This window comes from Pseudoliparis swirei, chromosome 4 (genome assembly GCF_029220125.1).
Source record: "Pseudoliparis swirei isolate HS2019 ecotype Mariana Trench chromosome 4, NWPU_hadal_v1, whole genome shotgun sequence".
Classification (NCBI taxonomy): Eukaryota; Metazoa; Chordata; class Actinopteri; order Perciformes; family Liparidae; genus Pseudoliparis; species Pseudoliparis swirei.
The window spans coordinates 12,697,495-12,724,343 of record NC_079391.1 but is presented as its reverse complement, the minus strand read 5'-3'; the positions used below and the strand labels follow the sequence as shown (position 1 = coordinate 12,724,343).

Sequence of the window (26,849 nt, the reverse complement as noted above, 5' to 3'; positions counted from 1 at the left end):
TACATATATATTCTTGGGACTAAAAGTAATGTGCAGTATTTTGGTTATCTGTCCTTAGCAGGAGCGCATTGCTGAAGCTTTCTTTTTGTTTTCTTTTTCTTACCTATACCATCTGACAGAAGGTAAACATGCTTGTTTTTCCGTAAAAAGTCAAATCAAAACACATGTGAGTGATGCATGAAAGAGCAAGGTAAACAGTTTTGTCCCGAGGTTGTAGATCCGCACAATAGCAGTCCTGCGTCAGCCCCCGGCCTCATAATGGCTGATAACGACCTGCCCATGCAACAGGTGCTTCCTCCAGCTCCTTGTGAGGGCCCTTGATCAGGAACAGTATTCACAATAGGCCTCGGCCTCACTACTGTCATGAGTTCAAACCACAACAAGTTGTGTTCCTCTTCTGAATATACAATGCAGTGTGAGGTGAACATGTATGTGAATCGGAGTGTGTATAAACACAGAGGAATACATTTCATAATAAACACTGCTTCTCTTAAAGCTTCCTCTTAAATCTTAAAAAAAAGTTTTGTTTTGTGTGTGTGTGTTTGGCATGTATGCATGCATGCATGTATGCAGTGTTTCCCCTACCATTATAACAGGTTGGCGCTCCGCCGCCCTGACATCTCCGCCCGCCACCCTGTAATTGTCTCTATTGATCGTGTACCTACGATTGAAGTGTGTGTGTAGGTGTGGGTGCATACACATATACATATATATAATGATAGCAACTTCATCATAGCAACCATTTCTTTGAAGCTTTTACAATTGACATCTGAAAACTATATCAAAGTGAGTATTTTGTTCCCAAAATATCTGAAAACTTAACTGGACAAGACTCGCTGGCCTTCTGATTGGGCCACCTCCAACTACATTTCTGGTTGAATGGTAACACTGATGTCAAAGAGACCGAAAGAGGACCCAGTTAATTAAAAAAGGAGAAGTGTTTACTCGTACTGTAAATGGTTCCTACTAGCTGTTTTTTTCTCAAAAGATAAACACGGGTGCTAGACATTACATCGCACTGCTTCTGTAGCTGCTTGGTTTTAACCATCGTCTTCACAATGTTTTTAGCTCAAAACGTTAAGCATCGTCAAATCAGAGCATACACATGGTTTTATGAAATACTGTGTGTCGGTATGACCTCAAGAGGCCATGCTTTTCCACACACCCAAGCGAAATATAATGGCAGAATATGTCAATGAATAACAGCAATGTAATGTATTATTGCATCATGCTCTTATGCTGGCAGTGGCTACGACTGCTTCAACAAATCGGACTATTTCTCACCGAGAATTTAAGACATCCAGCCCGTGTCAATAAGAGTAGTACATGTCGGACGACACCAAGCAGGCTCAGCATACAGCAGTTTGTCATTATGTCGACAAAGTTAACACAAAAGGGATGCATGACAAGTCCTGTTGCTAAGGCTCAACACTGAGGAGAACATCTGAAACAGGACGTGCACATCTGCATGCATCAGCCAGCACTGGAGGTTATGATACAACTTAAATAATCTCTTTGATAGACAAAGACCGATAGCTAATATATGGAGACATCGAGTCTGTGGATTCCTACAGATATATAAAAGTATGTAGGTGTAAGAGTCATTGTTACATCACCGGCCATTGACCTTGGTGTCAGCAGCAACATTCACCAGTTGCCAGTCACTGTAGAGCTCTTTAGATGGGAGGGAGGAAACATCCACAAAAGCCACGGCATTCCAAAAGTCTTAGCTCTTGGACCTGTTAACCTGACTTCTGGCACCAGTTCACAACTCCATGTTTCTTGCCCAGCTCCTGGCGGGGCCACGGAGCTCGTCACCTCTCATCATCTCTTTCAAGATGTTGTTTGTTTGGACTCTCGGTCTTGGGTCCATCAGGAAATAACATTTCTAAAAGTGTATATGACACGAATAACACGGGACGAAACACTTAATTCCCCAAAACAACTTGTATATAAACAATAAACCATTAAGACTGGAATTTCTACTGTACTTCATCTAAAGGTTTGAGCTGCTCTCCAGCTTGCTGTGGCTTTATTTCAGCCCGTACATTTCCACTTCCTGGTGAGCTCACGGTACTTTTCAGAATGGAAAGCCCTGCTTGCTTGACAGCTCCAGCTTTGTTTCCTGATGTGTTTAGCTTCACTGGCACACGAAGCATTGATTACTCATGTGTGGATCTTCCTGACAAACACATGATCCCATTCCCCCCCGACGGCATCCTGCTATCTGGAATGCACTGTTTAGTTTTTCCGCTCATAGTTTTACAAACATCATAAGAACGACGTGCAGCGCGACATGTCAAGTTATGGTCACTTCAGTCAAGTGATTCAATTAGGTTACATTCTTTTATCTGTCTTTGGTTTGGCAACGAGCCGCAAACTGACTAACCACGGCTGCTGATTATGACAAATACAGTTAAGCCTCGTCATGATTTGCTTACTCTACTCTGCTCAGAGAACAAGACCAGATGGATGAATCCTGGCAGCAATAAAAGGTGATTTTGTTCTCGCATGAACGGAAACGGATCTTTGCCCAAAGGATCCTACTGGAATGTTAAAGTTTAATTTTTTTGAGACAATATATATATTTAAAATAATCTAAATGTTCCAATTCAATTTCCAGCAGTCACATCAACTACACACATGGCACCAGCAGTTTACACATTTCCTGAATAACTTGAGCATCCTTCCTGGAAGTGCCGGGCCACGTTCCTCATTACAGAAGGGATTTGGGGGGAAATTAAGTTCAAGAGCTCAACGTTCTAGACCGTACTAGAAGAATGACACAAATGTTTACAGTCTAGTCAAGTCAGGTCAAATTCCTTCATCAGAGGAAGTTGGGCTCCAAGGTCAATTTTTACAATTTCATGTCAATAATTGCTTGTTCAGAAGGAAACAAGTAGAGTGTAATCTGGCATGACAAATAACGTATCGGTGTTTGTTGTGATGCACTACGCCTTTGCAATTACAGTTTAATAAATATTATGTATTTAGAGAATGTACTGTGACAAACAATCCCAACTACAAACAGAATACAAGGTGCATTAACTTTACTCTCAATAACCCTAGTTTCTCTGTGGTTACCTGTGATTTATTTCTAACTGTTTGGATTAAGGATGAGGTACTCTTGCATTGTTCTTAAGCGGTGTGAATTGGAAGAAGCAATAAACAAACTACCATAGGAAAACATACATCCTTCAAACAGACCGTTTACATATACTGTTCTATCATCTGCGCACTAAGTTCTTCAATGCCTACTGTTTGTAACACTTATAAAGGCTGCTTCTTAAAACTCAGGTTCAGCCCACAACTAACTACCTGGATCAGCAGCACTTATATTTATGTAAAAAAAAGATAAGCAACAGGAAACACAACAGGAGAGACACAATCCATGAAAAGTAGCCCAAAGCCTTATTCCAGAAAATAAGAATATTTCCCTCCTTAACTTCCTAGATTGTGCGGATGCCGTCACCCTCGCTTTGGAAGATTGTTTTTAAGAATAAATTTGGGTTTACCACTGACCACCATCTTGGCAGTTATTGGGGTTAGACTATATCAATTTGGGGAAGGAGCTGTGGAGCAATGAGAGCAGAAGCCACTAGATCCTAATGTGATAGACCGACAAGCAAAAACACTCCAAAAACATCTACCTCGACTTTTACAGACAGCCAAGACTCACAATGACAATTTAATTAGCCATTAAAACCAGAATGGATTTTGGAAAACACGTATTACAAAAGACATTTTGAATGGCTTACAATCAAAAGCCAAGACTGAAGAATGCTGTGGCCATTAGCAAGGCTGCATCTTAAGGCACTTCCGTACGGCTTTAGTTTTTGGCCATTGTGGTGGCCACTTGTATAGCTGTCTTTCTCTCAGTAACAATCATGGCTACAAGTATATATCGGAGTAAGTGGGACAGAAAAGCAAATGACCGGCATGGTATGTGGTCAGAGAAACAACTGCCTCCCTGGCTGACAGAGTGGAACTAAAACCCACATGGCATACAGCGTGTTGGACTGGACCAGCACAGGATTACTATTGTTCAGTGCTGCCGCAACACACCCACAGCCACAGCAGGCAAGACCGAAGAGAGAGCAGTCTCAATATTCAGGGTTTTTCCTGCATAGAGAAAATGTGGGCGCCTAAGCCGTTTTCCCGAACGCCTATGACAAATCCCGAGCGCCTAAGGCAAAAACAGTCTGCGATGGAGAAGAAAAAAAAAGGAAAACAAATGTGTTCATCACGTGCATGTGAGCGAATATGTTCTCAATAGTATGTTTCAAGGAGGCTACAGCCAAACCCTCATTCTGTTTTGATCAATAGTAATCGAGTTGATAAGCGTGTCTTCTTGTCTGATCAATACGCAACTGTGAGGTGCGCGAATGGACCGAGCGGCCAGCTGCTGATCACTCAACAGCCCGACCTGCACGAATACACCTGGACTATTGTCAATAGGGATGCACCGATCTGATCGGCCGATATTCCCATTATTGGTTTTGATCGGCGTTCTCAAAACGGCCGATCAAACTTGGCCGATCAGATGACGTGACATCTGCGAGAAAAACTATCAGAGACGTTTCAATCGCGGCGCATCGCAACGGAGACAATGCGCCCGGCGAGGGCCGGCAGAGGTCAGAGGTCCACGAGGGGATCCTCACGCAGCGAGCGGCGTCCCCGTCCCCCGAGTTGAATCTCTGGGTCAACTCAGCCGACACTCACATGTCTGCCCCTCTAGACTGATGTTCACGGAAAACACATTGGATCGGGAGCGCGCGAGGGTTTTGATAAAGTTAGCGGAAGGATTTAAGTGACAACATCCGGTTTTGCAAAGTTAGCGGAAAGAACCACGTGAAACAACATCCGTTTATCAAAATAAGATGACGACAAATCATACACTAACATATAAAAGTAAACAATTAACTGATTTTGTATCTTTATAGATCGTTTCTGAGATTTAGCTTAAATTATGCTAACATTAAAACATTTTTACTGTACCAAGGAAGAGTTTATAAAAATAAGTCAGACTTTCGTATGTTAAGAAAAGTCCTGTATATAGATTTCCCCAAGAGTTCCAGGAAATGAATGATGCAGATGTGTTCCATACATATCTGAAATCCCGTACAATAGCAATCAAACAATTTTAATGTATCAATTAGGACATCTTTCAAAGTGAAAGTCCTAAATGTTTAAAGAAATCTGTAATTTCTTTAATGTTTGAGGTGCTTTATATATGGATTTCCTCATAGTCCTAGGCAATAATGCTACACAATAAATAGAATGCTTCAATCGACACCGTGATCGGTGTTATCGGATCGGCAGATACTGATTTCAGTGATCGGCACCAAAAAACCTGATCGGTGCATCTCTACTATCTATTTTAATCTAAAGTGGAAGCAAAATGATTTCCTCAAGCATTGCCTCCATTATTTATGTGGAAAAAAAGAAAAGAAAAATACATAGATGTCTGCTAATTACGGTGACATGGTAATACAGACCGTGCGCGACCCTGATATTAGGCTGAGATTCCCACTATGAAATACCTGATGGTAACAAGCCTTTCAAAAAGGTGAAGTGAGGTCGCCTTCAAAATTTGAAAAACAAACTAAGAAATGCGTCAACGAGGGACAACGTGCAACAAAAGGAAAGGTGTGTTGAGAAGAGGTCATTCTCAAACTGCTGACAAAGATTTCTTTTAACAAAAGTCTGACCTGCAGAACCACATTATGAATTAATTAATTGTTTATAAGTATTTGGTAGCCAGATGAAAATTCAACAATTGCATGCAAAATTTTAAACGATTATAGCTGTGGAAAATGCTCCTTAATTAGTCCTAAAAAGTCAGAATTCAATCACATTAAGATTATTTTGACTACCATTAATTTGTCTTTTTCTTTCTATCATGTATTACGGATCAGAGTTACAGATCGGATTCCAGATTAGATCAGCACAAAAGAAAAAGGGAGCAAATATACATTTTAGAGATTCCTGATCATGTTTTTCTGCTGTTGACACTACTAGCTGATCATTGATGATCCATATTGGTATCAGTAGAATGTATTATCAAGTCATAAATCCCTCTAATATCTATTTATATTGTGATAACATCTTTAACCCTCCTGTCGCCTTCGGGTCAATTTGACCCGATTCAATGTCGGTGTTCTTTCGGGAGTCAACAAACAAACATAAAGTACCTCACACTTAAACTTGGAAAACAATATTAATTCTAATAATTTTCTGGAGATTTTAATAGCTGGGGTCATATTGACCTCAAGGGTAAAATATGTTAGTAAATATAAAGGTAACAGGAGGGTTAAACATTGAATCGGGTCATATTGACCCGAAGGCGACAGGAGGGTGAAACATTGAATCGGGTCAAAATGACCCGAAGGCAACACAAGGGTTAAAAGAGTTTCAAGTTTCTCGCCAACATTACAGTTTACGAGATTACATGTGAACACATGATAACATTATAATGTATCTTTGTCAAATTCTCATTTTCACTGAATAGAGTCTGAATAATAATGAAACCAAATGCAACCTTCATTCATTAATTAATTTAATATTACCAAACATCAGCGACAAGAAAAGCACAAATGTCTTGTTCACTTTTTTACTGAATATAGTTAGTAAAATATTTCACACTGTGATGGTTAACTTTAAAATATATAATTAATCCGCGGGTTCACATGTGTGCTGACAACTGACATTGACGTTCAGAAAATAAAGAATATTGCCGTTTAAAAGCTGTCAGAGCCCAGGAGGATTGTTTCAAATTGCTAGTTTTGTTTGACCCACAGTCCAAAAACAATGTGACATTTTGCTCTGCTCAAAGTTATTTGTGGCATTGAAGCAGTCTCCCATATGTAACGTCCTGTATTGATACAGGACCTCTTACTGTTCACTGTGATGCAGCTCCTAAAATTAAATTTTCCAAAATGTAAAGATTGATTTGAGGCGCCATAATGAGAGGAGACATTTTGTTTACATGCGGGGGAACATGACTAGCAGAGACGGAGCGTAGATGGCAGATTTCATGGAATGGACTGACCCTCATGTTCAACACTGAACTTTGCGGTGTTTTGGAATGTGTATGATCTCTAGCACATCGCCGTCAAGACGTCTCTGTTCACCCAACACGGCACACGGCACACACACACACAGTGTTTATATGTGCACACACACACTGACACACTAAAGGCCAAGCCAAGCAGAAACATAAACAGCTATCATTACATGCCGTTTCACAGCCCTATGAATAATTTTCACAACCAAACTAATATTGCGTGATCAAGTTATATAACTTTGTTTCAGGAAGAAATAAGCTATATAATAATTTTAGAAGAAATTGAGAAGATTAATCACTTTGAGAATCTAACTAGGGCTGTCACGATTTACCATTATTGACAATAACCATATTTTAACAAAAATTTAATATTGATATGTGAATAATACACATATGTTAATATAATACAAAGTATTAATTTTTATGGTTAATCGCTCCACCTCCCTTCACTTGTATTTCATTTGACAACAAAATGGAGAATTTGATTGATTATATTGATATATATATATATGTATAAGTAATAAATAAATCAGTTAAATTGTAACCACACACAAAACAAAAGATAAAAAATGTAACAACTAATGCCAACATACTTGTACATTTTGCGGTGTGTTAACATCTGTGCATTTAAGGTATTTCACAAAGTTTCAGAATGGAAGAAAACATGTATTATGTTCATCTAGTTGACTTAGAATTTGAACGATATACCTGCAATTAATACAGCATAATAAACATGAAATGAAACAGTACTTGAAAAAAACAAGAGCAGGTGAAGGAGAAAGGAATAAGAGAGAAGAGTCTACAACTCCCCAATAGATACATTTCATACCAATGCATGTTGTTTACAAACAGCGGATGTTATAAACAATAAATGTTACTTATGATTCAACCACCAAACACCAAGGTAATAGACATTTGTGTCGCACTTTGCTTGCTACAAACTAGTTGTTGTTAAATCTAATTATAATCCGGGTAGATGAAATCAAGCATTCTGATTGGTTGAGCGTGAGTCACGAGGTGTACTTTATTCAGCGAGTGTCCTACAGCTGTTTACATATATTTAAGCCTTCAATATCAGTGCGCACTCAAAATAACAATAACAGTAGAGTTTGCGTGACCATTAGTTGTCAGTTTAAGCTTGACAGTTACCAAACATGTTTCATGTGAACTTTGATATTTTCTTCGGTGAAAGACTTTAGATGAGTGGTAAGCCGAAGAGGAAACTTCAGGTGGACGTCATGCTACCAGAGAGAAGAAAGAAAGTGAGACCTATGAAATGTTGCGCAACAAAATAAACACTGTCAGCCAAAGGAAGTGGGCAATTAACTGCTTCACCAACTGCGAAGAGAAACCAGAAACTAGAAACCAGAAACTAGACCTGAAGACCAGAACCAGAGTGTATGTCATGTTATGTTATATTATGTTATGCTATGGTAGTTGTTGTGTGGTGCCTTGTCCTAAGAATTTCAGTGCCCAGTCTGACCCTGTGTCATTCTGTGCATCTGACAATAAAAAGACTTGACTTGACTTGAATGAAATACTGCGGGATTTCTATGGCACTGTGTGCAATGGAAAGGGTGACCACTAGGGGATCAGCAGCTACGTCTGAACGTTGAGTCGGTGCTAGTGTTTGATGAAGCACGTTCACGTCTGCAAACAATGTTTTTGTTGGCATTGTAAAAACCCGTAGACGTCAGGGACACGACAAAACAAAGTTTGGTAAAGTTGAAAAGATATTCACAGATTCTTACTTCCCGGGCATACAGGGACTATTTTCCCTCGGCTACTGAAATTCGATATCCAACATTTGGTGGCAACAACTTTTTTGTGCTGAAAGGCAGCTTGCTATTTACATACTATTCATAATGTCGCTCACAACCGTATTATCAAAGCAATAAGGTACTCGAGGCAGTACTTTGTCTTCAATAATGTCTGTGTTGTATGGTTAGCTTGCGTCGGGCCTAACAACACCCTTGAAGCGGACATTATTGACGATAAAGTACTGCCTCGAGTACCTTATTACTTGAATAACAAAATACAGGCTGCAAAAAAAAAATTCTGGAGCAAGCAGAAACATCTGTTCTTAAAATTTGAAAAGTAAGACTCTCCTCGTCAAAGAAAGGAGGGAGATCACCATATTATATCAAATAATCTAAACTGAATAATACATTACAAACAGTCCCTGTTCATATCCTTGTTATTCATTTTATCAAGCCACAGCTTAGCTACTTTGGTCTGAGACGTGATCTACGTCCGGCTTTTCATGGTAGCTACAAAGGAATAAAGAGAAATGAGAACAATACGAGTGATTGTTGGGTAAATACTTCACTTCAACCAAAGTACTTCTGTTTATCCCCACAGCTTAGCTTTTAAATTGCTTCTATCTCAATTGTTGTGGTTTTTTTGCATTGTTTATATCATACTAAAATGTGCAACTTAATGTGAGAGTATTTGCTGTTTTGTATCTTTGACTCGATTTAAACAATTCACATTAACTTAAAAATGTGTATCTCTTCTGTCACTTGCCAGTAATTGGCACTTTTCGAAATTGTAAAACTTTAACCGTGGCAGTATTTGTATTACCATTACATACATTAGCCCTGATGTATGAAATGTAAGCAAATGTAGTTGCCTTACCTTAGTAATGACCAGTACATTATGGAGGAAGGCATTGTTTATTTCTGAAATATGCCAACTAAAAGCCTCCTATGTGACTACTACGCCAAGACCGTTTACAGAATATCACGAGTGCTGCGAGGGAGCAGTGATGGAAATGTACTCCGCGAACACAACTTACTGAACTCCATCTACAGACCTGGCTCATCCAGAACAGATGAGGATTTAAGCTGGTTCTTATCATCATCACTTGACAGAAAAGATTAGAAACACATTTTTCCAAGCTCAAGTTGTAAACGCTTTTTTCTTGGTGCATTCCTCATCTGTGGTTATTTAGTTTGCTGGGGGCCTGTTGTGACCACAAAATGTTTTTTGTGCTCAGCTTCATCCACTGTTTTCTCTCAGATGTGTTTCTTGGTGTTTGTAAACGAGTCATTTTCTTTTTCACGGAGTCGAGGAAATCTGCAAATAATAATGGTTTACATACCAGCACAAAACGGAGCCAAAATGCAAATTGCTTAGTGGGTCTGTTAAACACTATGGTGTATCTTCATTAAAGCTTCAAAGCAGGAATTTCAGTCATTTGGCCCAGATCAAAGTTTGTCACAGAACGCATAGCAGGAAAGCACATTTCTGGAACAACCCCTCCTTCCCGTCAGTCCTCTGAGCATTTTATAGAGAAAACCTGATACTTGTTTAGCATGTTATCGAATATTCTATATTATACATTTAGTTTGATCTCAGAAGAAAAACTTCCACTAATTTGCGGCTTATTTGTCAAAAAAGAGCTTTGCCAGCACTCTGGGGATCGCAGTATGTCTCAAATTCAGTTCAGGCTGCCACATAATGAAGAGGCATTGGGGGGGATCACTTCAGCGAGATGGAATACAATAAATTCCTTACCCACCCACACAAGCACAAAAGAAAATGGTACTATGCAGGTCTCAATGACATCTGGAAACACTAAGATAATATATTTAGCTAAACTTGTGGCAGTGTTTCTATTTTTAACTCTATGAAACCAGGATACTTGAGGGGTGACGCTGGGAGAGTAGAGACATCCCGGCGCATCCCTCAGAGTCACTGAAAGGTTAAATAACAGTACTAGGGTTTCAGGCACATATTCACAAAAAATTCTGTCTCCAATGTTCTTTGAGAAGCACTGTGCTTTGCCCTGTGACACACCCTTGCTCATCTCTAAGCAATGTCTCACAATAATAATCTTGATGGCCACCATCAGACGCATTGAGTTACACAGAGGATGCCAGAATGACAATCAAACCCCCCATCCAGAAAATGTCTGTTTGTGCTAAATAACAGCCTCAGATCTCCTCAATTGCCCAATAAATGCCATTAAAAAAAAGTCCTAATATAATAGTATATTGTTGACTTTCAGCTACAGCTATAATTACTCTTGGTCATTAAAAGACAAACAACACTTTATTCTAGAATAATTAATATCCAACCCATATTTAATGTTAAACTTCTAAAACTGAAAATCTGTCCAAAAATTTAGATTTTATTTGCATTAGTACAGAAGGAGCCGGTCATCATGAAAACAATGACTTCATCTCAACAGAAGATGTTGTTTAGATTAGCTCTGTCCATTTATCGGACTCATATTATGCAACTTTTTCGCCAATACACATTCATCACTTGGCCCCTAAACTACATACCTAGTATGACCTTTACCAAACACAAAACATACCTGCAACTGCAAAGTAGAAAACATGTAACATTTATTTTGGCACAGCAATAATCTATTGCTATGCATCCTTTAAATCTCCTCTAGATCTGTATTAAGTTACATTATGAAGGGAGCCGAAAAATGAGTATGACAACAGTATGTGCTGGCTAGTACTTTCAAAGGATCAAGACATTTTTCTTTTTTCCTTCTTGTCGACTGCCAAAACCGTTCTGCTTAGCCATTAAAAGCTTATCTTGAATACGAATATAAATGACCAAAAACAGATACAACACAGGCGCTAATGTCCTGTGCAGTATGATACTGTTAACTGCTGGACTGCCCGAGAGATTGACAGTAGTTTCCAGTCCTGATAAGAACATATTTGTCCATCCATTCCATTGCAATGTCCATATAAGGATAACAGACCCCCCCCCCTCACAGACCCCCTGGGTCGCCCTCAAGGCAGAAAGAGAAGCAGCTAGTCTATTAATATTTTGATAGTAAGCTGGGCATAATGTAGAAAAACGATACTGGTTCCCAATTAGGGAACGTGTAAAGTGTTTAAAACAAACGTCTGAGTAAACAATCATTATGAATTTATTTGAAACAGGAAATGCCAATATCTGTGCATAAGCTCCAAAGGGCAAATATGTTTTTAAAACATGAAAATTCCCCGGGGTACAATCCTTCATATTGTGACACTCAAAATGCCAGAGCATTTTTATAGGACAAATATTTCCAATTTTACGCAGAAATCATTTTCAATTATTAAATCAGGAAACTAAAAAGGAGTGTAAAGACAAGGACACTCACAAACTAGAAAAACACTGTATGTCCTGTGAACACCACACATTGGATCAACTATGAAGTTGTGATATTGGTCTCCACACGGCAAAGGCCACCGTCACAATATTGATAAAACCATCGAGACACTGGTCTTAAAAAACACTTAGGAGTGTCATAGCGGATTTCTACAAATCATCAAATCATGCAAAAATAATTGAGGAAGGTTCTTAACCCTTGTGTTGCCTTAGGGTCATTTTGACCCGAATCAATATTACACCCTCCCCCCGCCTCTGGGTCATTTTGACCCGATTCAATGTTTCACCCTCCTGTTACCTTTATATTTACTAACATATTTTACCCTTTGGGTTCAATTTGACGCCAGCAATTAAAACCTCCAGAAAATTATTAGAATTAATATTGTTTTCCAAGTTTAAGTGTGAGGCACTTTATGTTTGTTTGTTGACTACCGAAAGACACCGACATTAAACATTGAATGGGGTCAAATTAATCCTAAGGCGGGGGGAGGGTGTAATATTGATTCGGGTCAAAATGACCCTAAGGCAACACAAGGGTTAAGTTAATGTTTGAAATGAAGGTGGTATCACCTGCTCTGAATGTTATCAGCCAATTCAATGGTCATTGTCAGCGTTTATCAGACTCATGGATTTGGGATACAATGGGGCTGCTATAACTACCAGTAGCTCCAGAAGGATCGATTCATATGGTTGATAACCGATACCAATCAAGCCAACCTCTATTGGCCACAGTATGTATGACGAGAGCACAGGACCAAGTCAGGTGACGTTGCATAAAGAGCGACAAAGCCCGTATAAGGAGACAGTTGGTGGCGATGGATGGGTTAAACAAACACCCAAATGTATTCTGGGAGGCTGGTCTTCATGCCCGCTGTGAAACCAAAACACCACGTTGACTTATCTGTACTTTTCTTACATAACTAGGATACTTATTTTACCTCAAATCAAAATCATTTTAACGATTTATCAATAATTTTATAAAACTAAAATTCTGACATTTGTTCTGTGGCCGTGGACTATAAATGTAGCAGGTTAAACATATTTACCTTTGAGATGGGGAGGAGAAGTTTGAACTTGATTGGCAAATTTAACTTTGTAAAATGTCAATGTTAATACTTTTTAATAGAAACATATTAACATTGTACCCCGCGCGAGGGTCCGAGGTCTACCTGTCTGACAACATTTCTCAGGGAAACACTGAACACTGACATTCGTGCATCTTTGTGTTCCTGTCTGACACTTTGAATAGTGTACGTCAAACACCCAGATGGTAACGTAGCGTTCCTCCGTTTAGTTATTTAGAGTTTGTAGGAGGCTGTTATAACTCACCATTTCCACTCCCTGAGGAAACGCCGTTCTCTCCCAGTCCTTCTTGGGGAATCGCTGAATGATCTTTCCACATCCCTCCCCTGAATCTGCAGATAAAAAGACATGAAGATATGTCAGTGCATACAAGAGAGCATCATCATGGCACGGAGAACTTTGCATTGCTTTTTTTAATGAGAGAAATATCACCAATTTTAAATGAGCCAATTAAAGTGCATCAGTTAAACTTCATAAAACAATATGTAGAGCTCTAAGTATAAATAATGCACTAGTCAACGAATGTTTCTTTTCTCTCTCTGAAAGGCTTGCATTCTCAGTAACTGTTTCTGACTTATATTTATAACTTCCTTTCAGATTAATTCTGAATTACATCCCGACTCAAAATAAAGTAATGGCCAAAGACGTGAGTGAAAAACTTTAACCATGTGATCGTTTTTCACCATTTCACTTTATTTTAAATCAATCATATCTAATGGGTGTGGCTCAAGATTACTTTTTTAATAAAACAAGACAAAGAGGAATCAACATAACAACATAAGCATGTAAAATGTAAAAAAAATCTGAAATATCAAATCAAATACAGGTCGTCAGCAAGAGTATGAGTGTCTTTCTCCTCCCTCTTTTAACACACAAGTAAGTAAGCATGTAGAAACATCTGGTAAAGTGATTTCAAAGTTAAGCTGATTCACTTGGTCCGAGTCCTTTTTCAAGAAAGCTACCAGGAAGCAAAAACTGCCACCGAAAATATGTTTGTTCATTTTTTGTTTGCAAAAGAGGAAGAAACAAAATCTACAACTGAAACAAAACCAAGAGACCTAAACATTATGGCAGAGCAAAATAAAATAAAATGTAAGACTGAAATAAACAGTCAAAGAGTTAAATGAATGAAGCCGAGAGCATCAGTGAATTGGAGAGCAGTTACTACCAACTACCATGAATTCCTGGGTTGGATTAAAAAAGCCCCTGCAGGAATTTTTGACCAATGCATGTGTGACCAACCACTGCGTTATTAGTACACATTTTTAATTATGTCTATATCCCACACAACTCTTCTAAAAAATGAGCAAACCTTTCAAAATCTTCAGTCACTGCAGTTGATTGCTGTAATAACGAAATTCGAAACATTTCTTCAAATTAACAAAAACTACACAAACACTAATTTAATGGCAAAATTGCACTTAAATCAGTCCACATTCAGTCAATGTTGGCTCCAATAATCACAAAACAACTCCAAGTAAGATCCTGGTGGGACTGATTAACTTACGATGTGTCAGGAGGAATGTGGTCCAAAGTCTGAAATATGGGACTTTACACCATAAACACAAAGAAAGGCCTCTTATTCTTTTAGTGATACTGCTATGACGAGCGATCACTGGAAGTTAAATCAAAAGGAACAAAGGGTGCCCATACAATACATACCGTACTGTATTTGTAGAGTATATAATGCAACACATGCATACACAACTATACGTAGTAGCATGTGTGTTGCTGAGGCCGACAGCTGGATACTGATCCACAGCAGGTGGAGTGAACACAGATTTGCGAGGTTGACCATCGATAGCTTATTACCAGTGAAATAACTCAAATAGATTTCCCTCAAGTCCACATTTGGCTGAATCTTTCAAAACTCTGAAACCTAAATTTGATGTAATAATTCATGGTAACATGAGTGCAGAACAATATGTATTTTGGAGTTTATACATGACTGCAAAACTGTTGTTTAGCAATCTGGATAGCTAATAGGTGGACATTTTATTTAATTTAAGAAAGAAAATGCTAATTTGACTTGCCAAAAAAATTTATTTTAGGATCCATTTCACAATGTTCTTTGACACACTGGGTTATCTGACCCCATGACTTCATCTCAACGTTATTTTAAACCTTTAGTCACTCTTTGACAGTGAGGACACACTTTCTATCCATCAGCCAAAGGCTCTCCTATCAAGATAAATTAAATAAATGTAGTCTCCTTCTTGGATTACAATTATGCAATGTGGATAATATTGGGATTTTGTTTATGCCAAGCAAAATTTTCCAATTTATAGCATTTTGGCTAAATCCTAACATTGTTGAAGAGTCACATATGCTGCAGATAGTTTCAGCTTGAAAGAATCCCGATCATCCGTTTATCTAACAAAAGATATTTGGAAATCACATGGATTTTACCAACTGCAAAACAGCAATTGAGATTTAGTCCGAAAGTTTAAAAAAACCTAGAATGACCCGTTTGGACGTACGCTCTTGCTGGCACTAAAACTGTCAAATTGCTATCATGGTCAGAGAAATCCACACCGACAAACCCATAACCTGTATGTGCCTTTCAAACATCAAGTGTTGCAAAAAAATTGGCTCTAAACTATAAAAAAAACCTCCAATATAAATAAACATACAGAGACACTACTACTAAGAAAATATGTATCGCATCAGACTATGAGGACACAGGGGACCGCACAGTGTAGCATGAATAGCAATGTGCATTACCGCAGTGCTGCTCGTCAAAGCTAACCAAATATGAGCAGCGAGTGTGCCAGCGACTGTTCGATCAAGACAGGGAGGCCAGCGGCCTTTTGACAGTCAGTAGCACATCGCGGCTCTTTGAGACAGTGTGTGTGTGGCTGTCTGTGCTGTAGCTCTCCTATAGCATGAGAGGCTATCCAAGTGTGTTTGTGTGTCTTCGGAAAAAGCCAGTACAGAACTACGCTCATATTTATGCTCCCTAAATGTCTAGAGGAATAAATCTCTTTGTCATGTTTGTTGTTTCTTGCTGGCGCTTATAAATGCCGGTTACCAGCAGTTATATCATCATTTGTGGAGGTCACGTCTGGCCATTTACAATTCAAATCATTTCCTAATGCAGACACATGTCATTATATTCTCCGTGGGGAGTCCCATCTCAACACAGCCAAATGCCATGACTCGGCAAACTACTTAGCAGACTGCTCATGAAGCCCCTATCACAGTTTGGCCAAAAGGTCAAATAACATACTCGTAAAAGGCAAGTTGCAAAAAAGTTTTAAACGGGACAGCGAAATGCTTGACATCATCATAATGTCCGTCTGCTGCAGCCCTCCTGCACCAAGCGCCCCAAGCTTGCCGTCAGCAACTCCTTAAAGCATAGAGCTGTCAAAGAGAGGGACAACTTCATCGTGACGAGGCACTTTGGCTTAAGTGGTGATTGGTCTTGGTTTGGTTGCATGTGTGTTTTAAGTTAGCGAGACGATGGTTATACGTTTGCCTGTGTTCACCTGTAGAGCCGAGCGCGTCCAGACAGACTGGTGCTAGGAGAACACCAGTCTGACCGTAACGCGTCTTCAGGTCTTTACAGCTCTTTTAATTGAAATCACATGCTCCAAGTGCTCCAAGTTCAAATTTTCAACCTCGGATGAAAATAAATGACAGAATTCCTCACATTCCACGAGGCCGCACTCTTTTATTAAAACAAGCCGTGCTTTCAAACACTACCCCCCTGAGAATTATAAAGAACCCCATCATGAGGATAATATAACCCAGGCCTGAAAAGTACATGCTAATTTGAACATCCGCTTGCAAAATGGGTCCAAAATACCAGTTTATGCATTTCTTTATTTTTTGGCAGAAGCTATTTAAACAACACGATCCTGTCCCAGCCCACGTGTGTGCATGTTTAAGAGCTTGGCTCACTTCCATCATCATTATAGCACAACCTGTGTGTGGTACAGCTGGACAAAGTGTGATGTTTTCAGCTTTGTAATAAAATGCAATATATATCTGAAATATCTAGATATATTTATAGCGATATTTATTAGCAACAATAAAATTGTACCGTTAGAGATTTGCACAGTCCAGTGCAAACACTTGACCTCTTTTATGAAACCATTTCTATGCACAGGCTTCCTCTTACTACGTGCGTACCACAATTTTATGTGAACTGTTGTGGGATTCATAAACATTTTCTTATTACGAAAATAAGAAAATAAAATGTACCAGTGGTTGGGACCACTCGTTAACGGATACCCACAAATTCTTACCGAGTTTTGTGGCCAGTTCTGGGTCACGAGACAGGTAATAAAACACAACCACTGAGAAATATGAGTCAGGTTTCCTGGCAGTTTGTTTTAGTGTAGAAAAAGGAACAATGATTTACTTGACGAGGAGATATATGCGTATGGCATGAAAAAATACAATGTTTTAAACAAATTCTGATTAGTTTGATTTGGTAATAATAAATTTATTTTCGAAATATATTATATATTTAGAACAATATATATATATATATATTTATATATATATATAAAATAGGCATCAACCCTTAGCAAACTTACTGGGACTTGAGCCTACACACACACACACACACACACACCTTGAAAAGATTTTGAACCTCATCATTTATCACTGAGTTGTGTGATTTAGTGTCGTCTTACTAAAGAGTGAAGAACCAGTGAAAATGTTGCTAGTCTTTCTTGATTAGAGCAGCTGTTTCTCCTCTTGGTGAAAAAGTTGTATTAATCTTCTTGATTTATCTTCCTGCCGTTTCTGTTGATTGAATCATCCAAATGCTTATTTTACCATGTATGGACAGGCCACCGGTGGAGTTGACGAAACAACTCACGTCAGCCTCTAACCTGATTTTGGCCCAGTAGTGCACACAGGTGCACTGTTCTGGAAACAAGTTCACAGATGGAGCTCATTCACTTTTCTACACTCCAATATCCAGACCCAAGAAATCCACCCAAAACACGGAATTTATATGAAGCCATTTCAGATATTAAGAGATCGAGGATGCACATCCACTAACACTGAAATAATGATCGTCATATCAGACTACGTGGTTACTGTTCGTTGTAGTGGATTTTATGTACACTTGCACATTATATTATAAATAGAGAATATTAAGATGAATGTACTATGGATGTATTGTGAAGCATAAGAGAAATACACTGTTTTATTTTTGTAACTGTATGTAATGACAAATGTGATCATTTGTACCATTCATGTGAATGAATGACATTTTATTGTATAGAGATGTTGCATGAAATGGGTGCCGTTTGAAACCTGAGACGTTACTCTTATTTGAAGGCAGGATCTGATTGTATCTTATTCTGAACGAACTTCTGCTCCTTGACCAGAACTGTAACATTTGACCCCGTCATCTTGAATAATTAACGCAGCGAACAGAATGCCAGCATTGTTTGAATCAGCCGAAAGGTACTAACCCATAGGTGTGAACTGTTTTTGCATGTAATAACTGCCGAAGTCTTTGTGATGGAGCTTTAGAGTTAAACTGAGCTTGAAGCGGATGGACAGTTCCTTGTCTCCGGAGAGGCGTTCATGGGGCCCAGGAGAGAGTCTGTGGCCTACGCCTCCAACTCCACCAATTCGTAAGCAATAATTGTCTATCATCTTTGGCATTAAATGTTGTTAAACTTTAAACCATTGGATCCTGAATTTACTGTAGCAACGGGACCCGAGGTCTTAAACTATTCTTGCATTACCTTCCAGGAAAAATCTGCCCAGATAAAGACATACCCATTCCATTACCCAACCCGCTTATCCTTTTTTTTTTTTATGGGCGCTGGAGCTGTTCCCAGCTGTCATTGGGTGAAGGCAGGGTACACCCTAGACAAGTTGCCAGTCCATCTCAGGGGACATCTAGAGATGGTCAACTATTCACACCCACCTACGGGCAATTTAGAGTCCAATTAACCTGCAGTGAGGAAGCCGGAGAACCCGGAGGGAACCCACGCTGACACGGGGAGAACATGCATGGGCGGACTCAGACCGGGATCCGAACCAGGGGCCCTTTTGCTGTGAGGTGACTGTGCTACACCACCGTCATACCGTCATTCATTATTCCAGTATGTGGAGCGTATTCCAGTGTATGGAGCAGATCAGTTTGCCTGATTGTCATCATCAATTCGGTCACTCCTCTGATAAGCTTGAGGACTGTTTTAAATTCATGAATGAAGACTACATTTGTAAATTCTATATCAGAGCAGCTTTTTCTCTTTACGATAATGGTTGTGGTACAGGAAAAGGGTGACCATCATCAGGAAATGTAACCGTTGTGGTTGCTTTGTGTGGATGGTATGTAAATTAAGGTTTGGATGGAAAAAGGGTATCAGAGATTAGCTAAACTATTGATGTCATACAAATCAAATTCAGAAATCTTTCCAACTTACAAGGACAGCTGCAGGGCAGGAAATATGTAAAAGATGGGCACTTCCTTAAGGTCATGCCCAGGTCAAAATGATGGGTGACAACAAAAACCCATCAGTCAATAAAATTAAATGATAAAACTACCACACACACATTTTAAGATTCCACTTACTTGTGGTTCTCAGGTGGGTTTCCATGATCAACTTAATAAAACTAAGCTCACTTTAAGCTCACTAGTATCGATGCCATCATCACTGTCAGTCGGAGGGTCCAAACCTTCTGAATTCTCCCTGTGAACCCCAGTAATGTATATGTTTATAGCAGCTTATAGTGTGTCCCTTTTCCAGCAAACAATTAGATAACATGTGTTATACAGCCCCTGGTTACATTCATTAATATTCATATGTTAATTATATTCAGACTAGTCAGAGTTCAAAGCAATGTCTGTGTTCAACTCTTCGAGCTTTAACGGTTTTCCTAAGTCAGCTTAGGAAAACCCTTTCACAGGAAGGGATGGCCTCATGTATGGCAGCATTTATTCCCCCCCCCAATAGTATCTATTACATATGTCACATTCATCTATGTGTTATGACTAAAATCTTTGCTGACATGAAGTTTATCATAATTTGAATAGCCATAGAAATCCCAAAGCAGTGAAAGTATAACACCTTATCAACAGTCGCCAGCCGAGTTTCCCTTTATGTCAGTTTTAAACTCCGCAACAGAGAGGAAGGAACTCCTCCATTGTGGTCTGAATGCCTCTCACCACAAAGTCTGAACACAAATGAGAAGCTGCCAAATGTGGAGTTTAAAAGAAAATATTCAATGGAGGCAGAAAAGTAAATCTGTATCGGAGTGAAACAATTCCACATCTGCCATCTTACGCTCAGTAGCAACATTAATGCGACACCGCTGCTAACCGCAAGCAGCCGGTTGATGCTGAAATAATACAAGAACGGTAGACTTGAGATTATTGTTCAATGTGATGTTTTTTCGGCCACGATAATGGTCCTTAAATGTAAAGAACAATATTCAATCAAGCAATGCCTGCTATTATCTTCCTTTCTCATTTCCCCTGGCTTTCTCTATGCTTTTGCTGTAGCATACCAAAAAAAAAGGTATGCTATTATTCTGGTGTTATTGTGCTTATATAAAATGTAATTTATGGTGCTGTTAGATTGCTGCTAGACCACCCTGTCAAACGCATTGGACTGCAGTTAAAATGTAGTTTTTGAAAGGCTAAACGGCAGCAAATATGGATTGAAGCATAACATTGTGTTCAATAAAACCACAAGATATTGCCACTCAGGGTGTAGACGAGGACTTCGCACTGTGTCTATAAAAGGCAAATTAATGTGGAGGTCCCGTGCGTGTAACGCACACAGCCACGCACGCAAATTATAGTATGTAAGACATACAATGATCTTATAGAATATGACGCATTGCTGTAGATTAAACTAACCAACATTATATAAAGGAGTTAAAAAACATGCAGCATACACATTAATGCAGCAATGTATATACTGAACATTTTACTGCAGGGTACTTAAAGTACATGTAGCTGATAATAACTTATTATACGGTTCTGAAAGGAGAACTTGTACTTGTCGTGTATTATTTCATCAGTATATTATTAGTGCCTTTACTGCAGTGAAGGACCTGAATAATCTTTCATTCACTAATTACTTGTCAGTGATTTAAGATTAGGAACTTACTTGGCAAACAGTTGATATACAAACATTGGTTGCTAACCTTGGCTCCAGATCCTTGACCGGGTCAAAATTCTTGTTCATTGCATATACAACTAAATTGTATCTGTTAACTTCTGTAAACACAACAGTATGAATAAATATGATTACATCATGTTTTCATTAATTAAGATCAAAGAATTTCTTTGAGCTGTTTCTCACAAGAGGTTTGACTAGTGAACACACATTGTATGTAATAGAATGAGGGAGTGAATGTAAATCCATCAGTGCAACTTGACGTTTATTTAAAAAAGAAACACAATTGAGCAAACAGTATTTCAAAAGTCTCTACAGTCTGAAAAGTTAACAAAAGCTGTCAGACAAAAGTAGAATATGTACCTCTGAGATGTAGTGGAGTAAGAAGTACAAACACCATACTGTCAAAAAGAAAAGACACTCGCGAGTGAGCAGGTGAAAGTTTCCCATGCGAGCAGGTGAACGCACGCGCAGCTGTTTGAGTTGCATACGCGTGACCTCCATCAACAGGATTCTGTTACACGCACGCTGGATATTGGTTTGCCTTCGTATGAGTCACTTGTGCGTGTCTGGGAGTGAGAAGGAAGAGAATGTGTTGGCCGTTGGAATATCGCACGCAATGTTTCTCAAAGTTGTTAATAACAATAATTTGAATGAAGTTTCGAAATATTGGGTACAGCCCTAGTAATTACCCATGTAGCACTGAGTCCAGCAGGAAAGACGTACGCGTCTTCTGTGAGCAAAACTATGCAAATGCACACGTTTGACAATGTTGTGGGTTTAAACTAATTGAAAGCCAGTGAACATGAATTGATGAGCAATAAACGAGCGGGAGTAAAGACGTAAATACCAAGAATCTCCATTCACATCTTAAAACTCACCATTCAACAGTATATACACACACACAAGTGTGCAACCCACTATCTACAAAGAGTTGCCATGATGCCACCTGGATTCTAACTAACCATTCATACAGAAATTTGAGATTAAGCGTCTTGCCAAAAACACATCTAGGGAGATGGACGACGAGAGCCGGGAATCAACCCACTGACCCTTTGGTTGAAGACCGACCCTCCTCTATCACTGAGCCAGTCAACATACAGTTATGCGGTTGGTTATCACCAGTTGATTGATCTCATTTATGGTCATACAGAGGCTGTTATTATGTAATAAACAGATTATTTCATAGGGCTGGGCAATATGGAGAAAATGAAATACCATCATATTTTAGACCAAATATGTTAACCGATATTGTGACAATATTGTGTTGACCATTGATGCTGACAAAATATTTACAAAATTAGATCCTTGATAAACAAAAAGGGAGCAAAATATAGCTTTTAGAGATCCCTGAAAATGATTTGTTTTGCTGCTGATACTAATTGCAGATCATTGATGATCCATATTGTTGTTTGATTGTATAATTTATTTTCGCCCCAATACTCATTTTCACTGAACAGAGCCTGAACACATCGTCGTCATCATCATCATCACTGGTCCGTTACACCACTATTGGTCATGTGAAATGTAATCATGAAGTCAGTAAAAGCAAAAAAAAGAGCAGCTAGAAAAGCATGGTAAGTTTATAAAATGATATTTCCTTAATGTGATTCATGTAATGTGACTTTTAAGACCAGGAGAAGACAAAGTATGCCATATTAGGATCTTCACATTTTAAAACAATATCTTGTCTCATGTGATGATGATGCAGGATGACAATTGCCAAAACTGTCCAATCACCGAGTTAGCCGTTACCTGCCTGTACAACTTTACTTCTGGACAAAATAAACTAAATTACAGGTGTAAAGCACACTTAGCTACGTGAAAGAACAACACAAGAGAATGGTATTAGAAACAAACACACTCACACACAAACACACACTGTATATCCCCCCTGCACAGTGCCACTGACCCCTCATTTCATGTGTATATGTTACTGCGGATAAAACAAAACAGACTACACAAATCAACTAATGGTTTAGAAAACCAACCACAACACAAGGCAGAACTCCAAGTTCTGGCGTCTACACCATGAAATCAACATCTCCAGCTGTGGAACGGGTCTCCGAAGTCAGTGCATGTAAACAATATTTACTTTGTGGAATTATTCAGCCAAACGTAATACTGACTTGACTAAGTTACAGATGGTGCTTAGCCGTCATCCGAGCATGACTAAAAACATGTCAAATAGAATCTTGGACTAATTACCAGGAGTTAATGCTTTGTTAAACTTTGTTTATGCAACATATTTTCAGACACAGAGATTTGTAAACAGAAATGTAGCCTTTATCAAAATGTAGCCTTTTGATAAAGGTCCTAGGCCACTTCCTAAACATTCTTATCTTGGGAAAACCTTCTGGCTTATAAATCAGTTTTAGGAATGAGAAATATGCCGTTGTATTACAACTAAGCCAATTAAGAGGCATATACGGCAATTTCTGGTAAAACAAATAAAATGTATGTTGCAATATGAAAATGGCAATGCTCCAAAAAAAATACAACATTTCATGCAGTCAGTAACCTGCAGCTGTGCAAGCATTTCCCTGAAATGAGGAAACCATTGTTAAGCTCAGAAGCCAATCCCAAGCCAAGAAATGTGTGATCTTAAAAAAAACAGCACATGAAGTTAACCAAAAGGATCCGGCAATGAAACTATGAACTTCAGCTGGTGTAGACCTAAACAAGCCTGACAACTGTGTAATGGTCCTATTTTATTGAAGTGCAGAGCAGAGTGATGAGGTGTGATGTCAGGCGGGAGCGTGTGTAGTTTGTATATATATATATAGTAGTGCTGTGAAAAATAACGCGTTAACTCAGTTAATTCAATTTCAGGTTTAACTAGTCTTTTTTTTAACGCATTTAAAAAAAGTCACTTGCAAAATGAGCAACACCAGACACACAATCAACTCTGTCCGCCGCCTCTCATGCAGTCTGTTCATCGGTAATGATCCCTCCTCAGGTTCACCTCCGGAAACCTTGTTACGACTTTTACTTCCTGTAGATCAGGGGTCTCGTCGATCGCGCGCGACCTGCCAGTCGATCGCGTAGTGTCGGTAGATCGCATGACATTAAAGATTTGCCCGCCCCTGACATGTTCTCTATAGCACGCCTTTGTTCTTTTATTATAATCTGTTGTTGATTATCTCCACAGCAGCATGTCTCTGTGTTGCGTTAACACTTATCGATTCGATCTCGCGCGCCACGCAGAGCTCGCGCCGCCATCGCGCGTTCGAAAAAAAAAAAAAGTGTGTTGTCAATCTGTCCCCGCCCCCGGTGGTTTCAGTTCAGCGTGGTGTCCCCGCCGTCCCTTTCATCACGGCCCAGTTCATGAAGAAAACCCACACATCAGTTTGCCTCAGCAGCTGCTGAGGAAGACTAGAGGCCTTTAGATTGTATCATGGTGGAGTTAATGGTTGACAAACAAGAGAAACATGCTCTGTTTAACCCTCCTGTTACCTTTACATTTACTAACATATTTTACCCTCGGGTCAATTTGACAATTAAAACCTCAGAAAATTATTAGAATTAATATTGCTTCCCAAGTTTAAGTGTGAGGTACTTTATGTTTGTTTGTTGACTACCTAAATAGCCCTTTAAATAAATAAAAAAGTTGATATTTCTTATATGTTTGACACAGTGAAAAACAGCCTGGGGTCAAATTGACCCCAAAGAACACCGACATTAAACATTGAATGGGGTCAAATTGACCCGAAAGGCAACAGGAGGGTTAAACATTCTGTTTAGGATGAAGATGTATTAATGTTCCATATGGAAGAAAACTGCTAAATAACTGCTGAGTTGCAGCACCATTGTATAGAAGAATGTATAAATGTATATATCCGTCTTTTGTCATAAATCTCTATGTTCTCACAAAATATACCGAGAATATCGGTAATATGTGATTAATCATGATTAATCCACAAAAACCTGTGATTAACCCGATTAAAAATTGTAATCGTTTCACAGCCCTAATATATAGCCAAAGATACAACTGCCACTTCATAAGTAATAATTAAAGGGAAAAAACGGTCTAATGACAGAATTAATGTAAGCAATGCGTACAAGTTAACCATGAAGAAAAGAAACACAGAAATACCAACATACACTGGATGACAAGCATTGTGCAAACGACAAAAAATGCACTTGCAGAACTGGTCTGCTCCAGCTGCTAACATCAGCCACACAACACACGTTGCATCAAGAGCTGTTGATGCCTCCACCAGCCACGGACACCATAGCGCCGTTTTGTGGGGTAAAACTATTTGTTTGCGACATAATGAAAAAGCGAAGCTTACTACGTTTTCAGAAACTCTGGGAAGAAAATCCACAACTTTAGAAAGTCAGTCCAAATACTTTACCAGGTGAAGCAGCCGTTATCAGATGTTGTGGACATAGTGACCGAAAAGAAAGCCTTGGCGAAGCAGAGAAGAACAAAAACAAGACATGGCTTTGATATTTCTGACCCACATCTTTATGGCTATAAAGACAGATACGCCTTCTGGGTACTGTGCATCTTAAAGGCCAATAAGGTTGCTTGGGGTGATTGCAATGTATTTTCAATGCTCTGGTATTATTGAGTGTTTTTTCTCAGATTTAAACAACTTTATCAACCTCTCCCAAAAAGGGAAATCCTTTCGTAACTTTATCCAGTCCATGCACACAGCTTTAAAACCCACAGGTGAGGTATATGTCAAAGGCAACAGACCAACATACGTCCATATGAACCAACATTCATATCTCCAGTTGCGAGGGTCCTGGTTATCGGCTCAGTATCTGAATGTTCCCCTTGAGTAGAGGTTCAAGTCAAGGTTATCGCCTTCCACCACAAGCCTCTGAGTTACTCAGTTTAAAAAAGTTTGTTTATTCTTGTTCGGTAATTTGACAATATCTATCCCGTTTGCTTCTAAGTTTGACTGTATAAGAAATTAATAAAATGGTATTAAAAAAGGTAAACGTCAATTCATTAAGTTTCCGAGGATAAAACCAAGTATGAAGTCATTCTCGATACAACTAGTACAATAATCCTTAAAAAGCATCCGAGCATCTCATAGGATGAAAAAAATGACTTCATACATTGCGCACTTGCAACTCTACATACACACAGCCAAAAGTAATCTGCAGATGGAACTATTTTGCTTTCAATGATTTGGAAGTATTGCTTTTGTCCTCTTGCAGGATCGTGCTATGTAACATATCACTAAGGCGTTCGCCAAGTCCAGAACACAAAATGAAGACTGGAAAAACGCACAAAGTAGAGATTAAGCATCGTATCTGTGAAAAGCAGTTTGCTTCAATAAAAAGTGATGAGATCCGTGCAATAAACTGTTTAAGAAAAGCAGCTGGGCAAATTACTCTTTTTCACTTGGCAAATTATTATTTATGGCAAACAGTATTTACCACTTGCCAATAAAGAGACAGCGTCCCACTGCAAAAGGCAAATACAGAATAAAGTGCAGATTCAACACAGACAGCAT

The 26,849-nt window shown here is 39.0% G+C and overlaps 1 protein-coding gene across 1 annotated transcript in view; it reads right to left on the bottom strand.

The window, feature by feature from the left end:
- Window positions 1-26,849, bottom strand: part of sbf2 (SET binding factor 2) — a 91,136-nt gene that overhangs the window by 60,912 nt on the left and 3,375 nt on the right. The window contains exon 2 of the mRNA XM_056413641.1: window positions 13,520-13,605. Coding sequence (XP_056269616.1) covers window positions 13,520-13,605 — 86 coding nt within the window. The remainder of the gene's footprint in view (window positions 1-13,519; window positions 13,606-26,849) is intronic.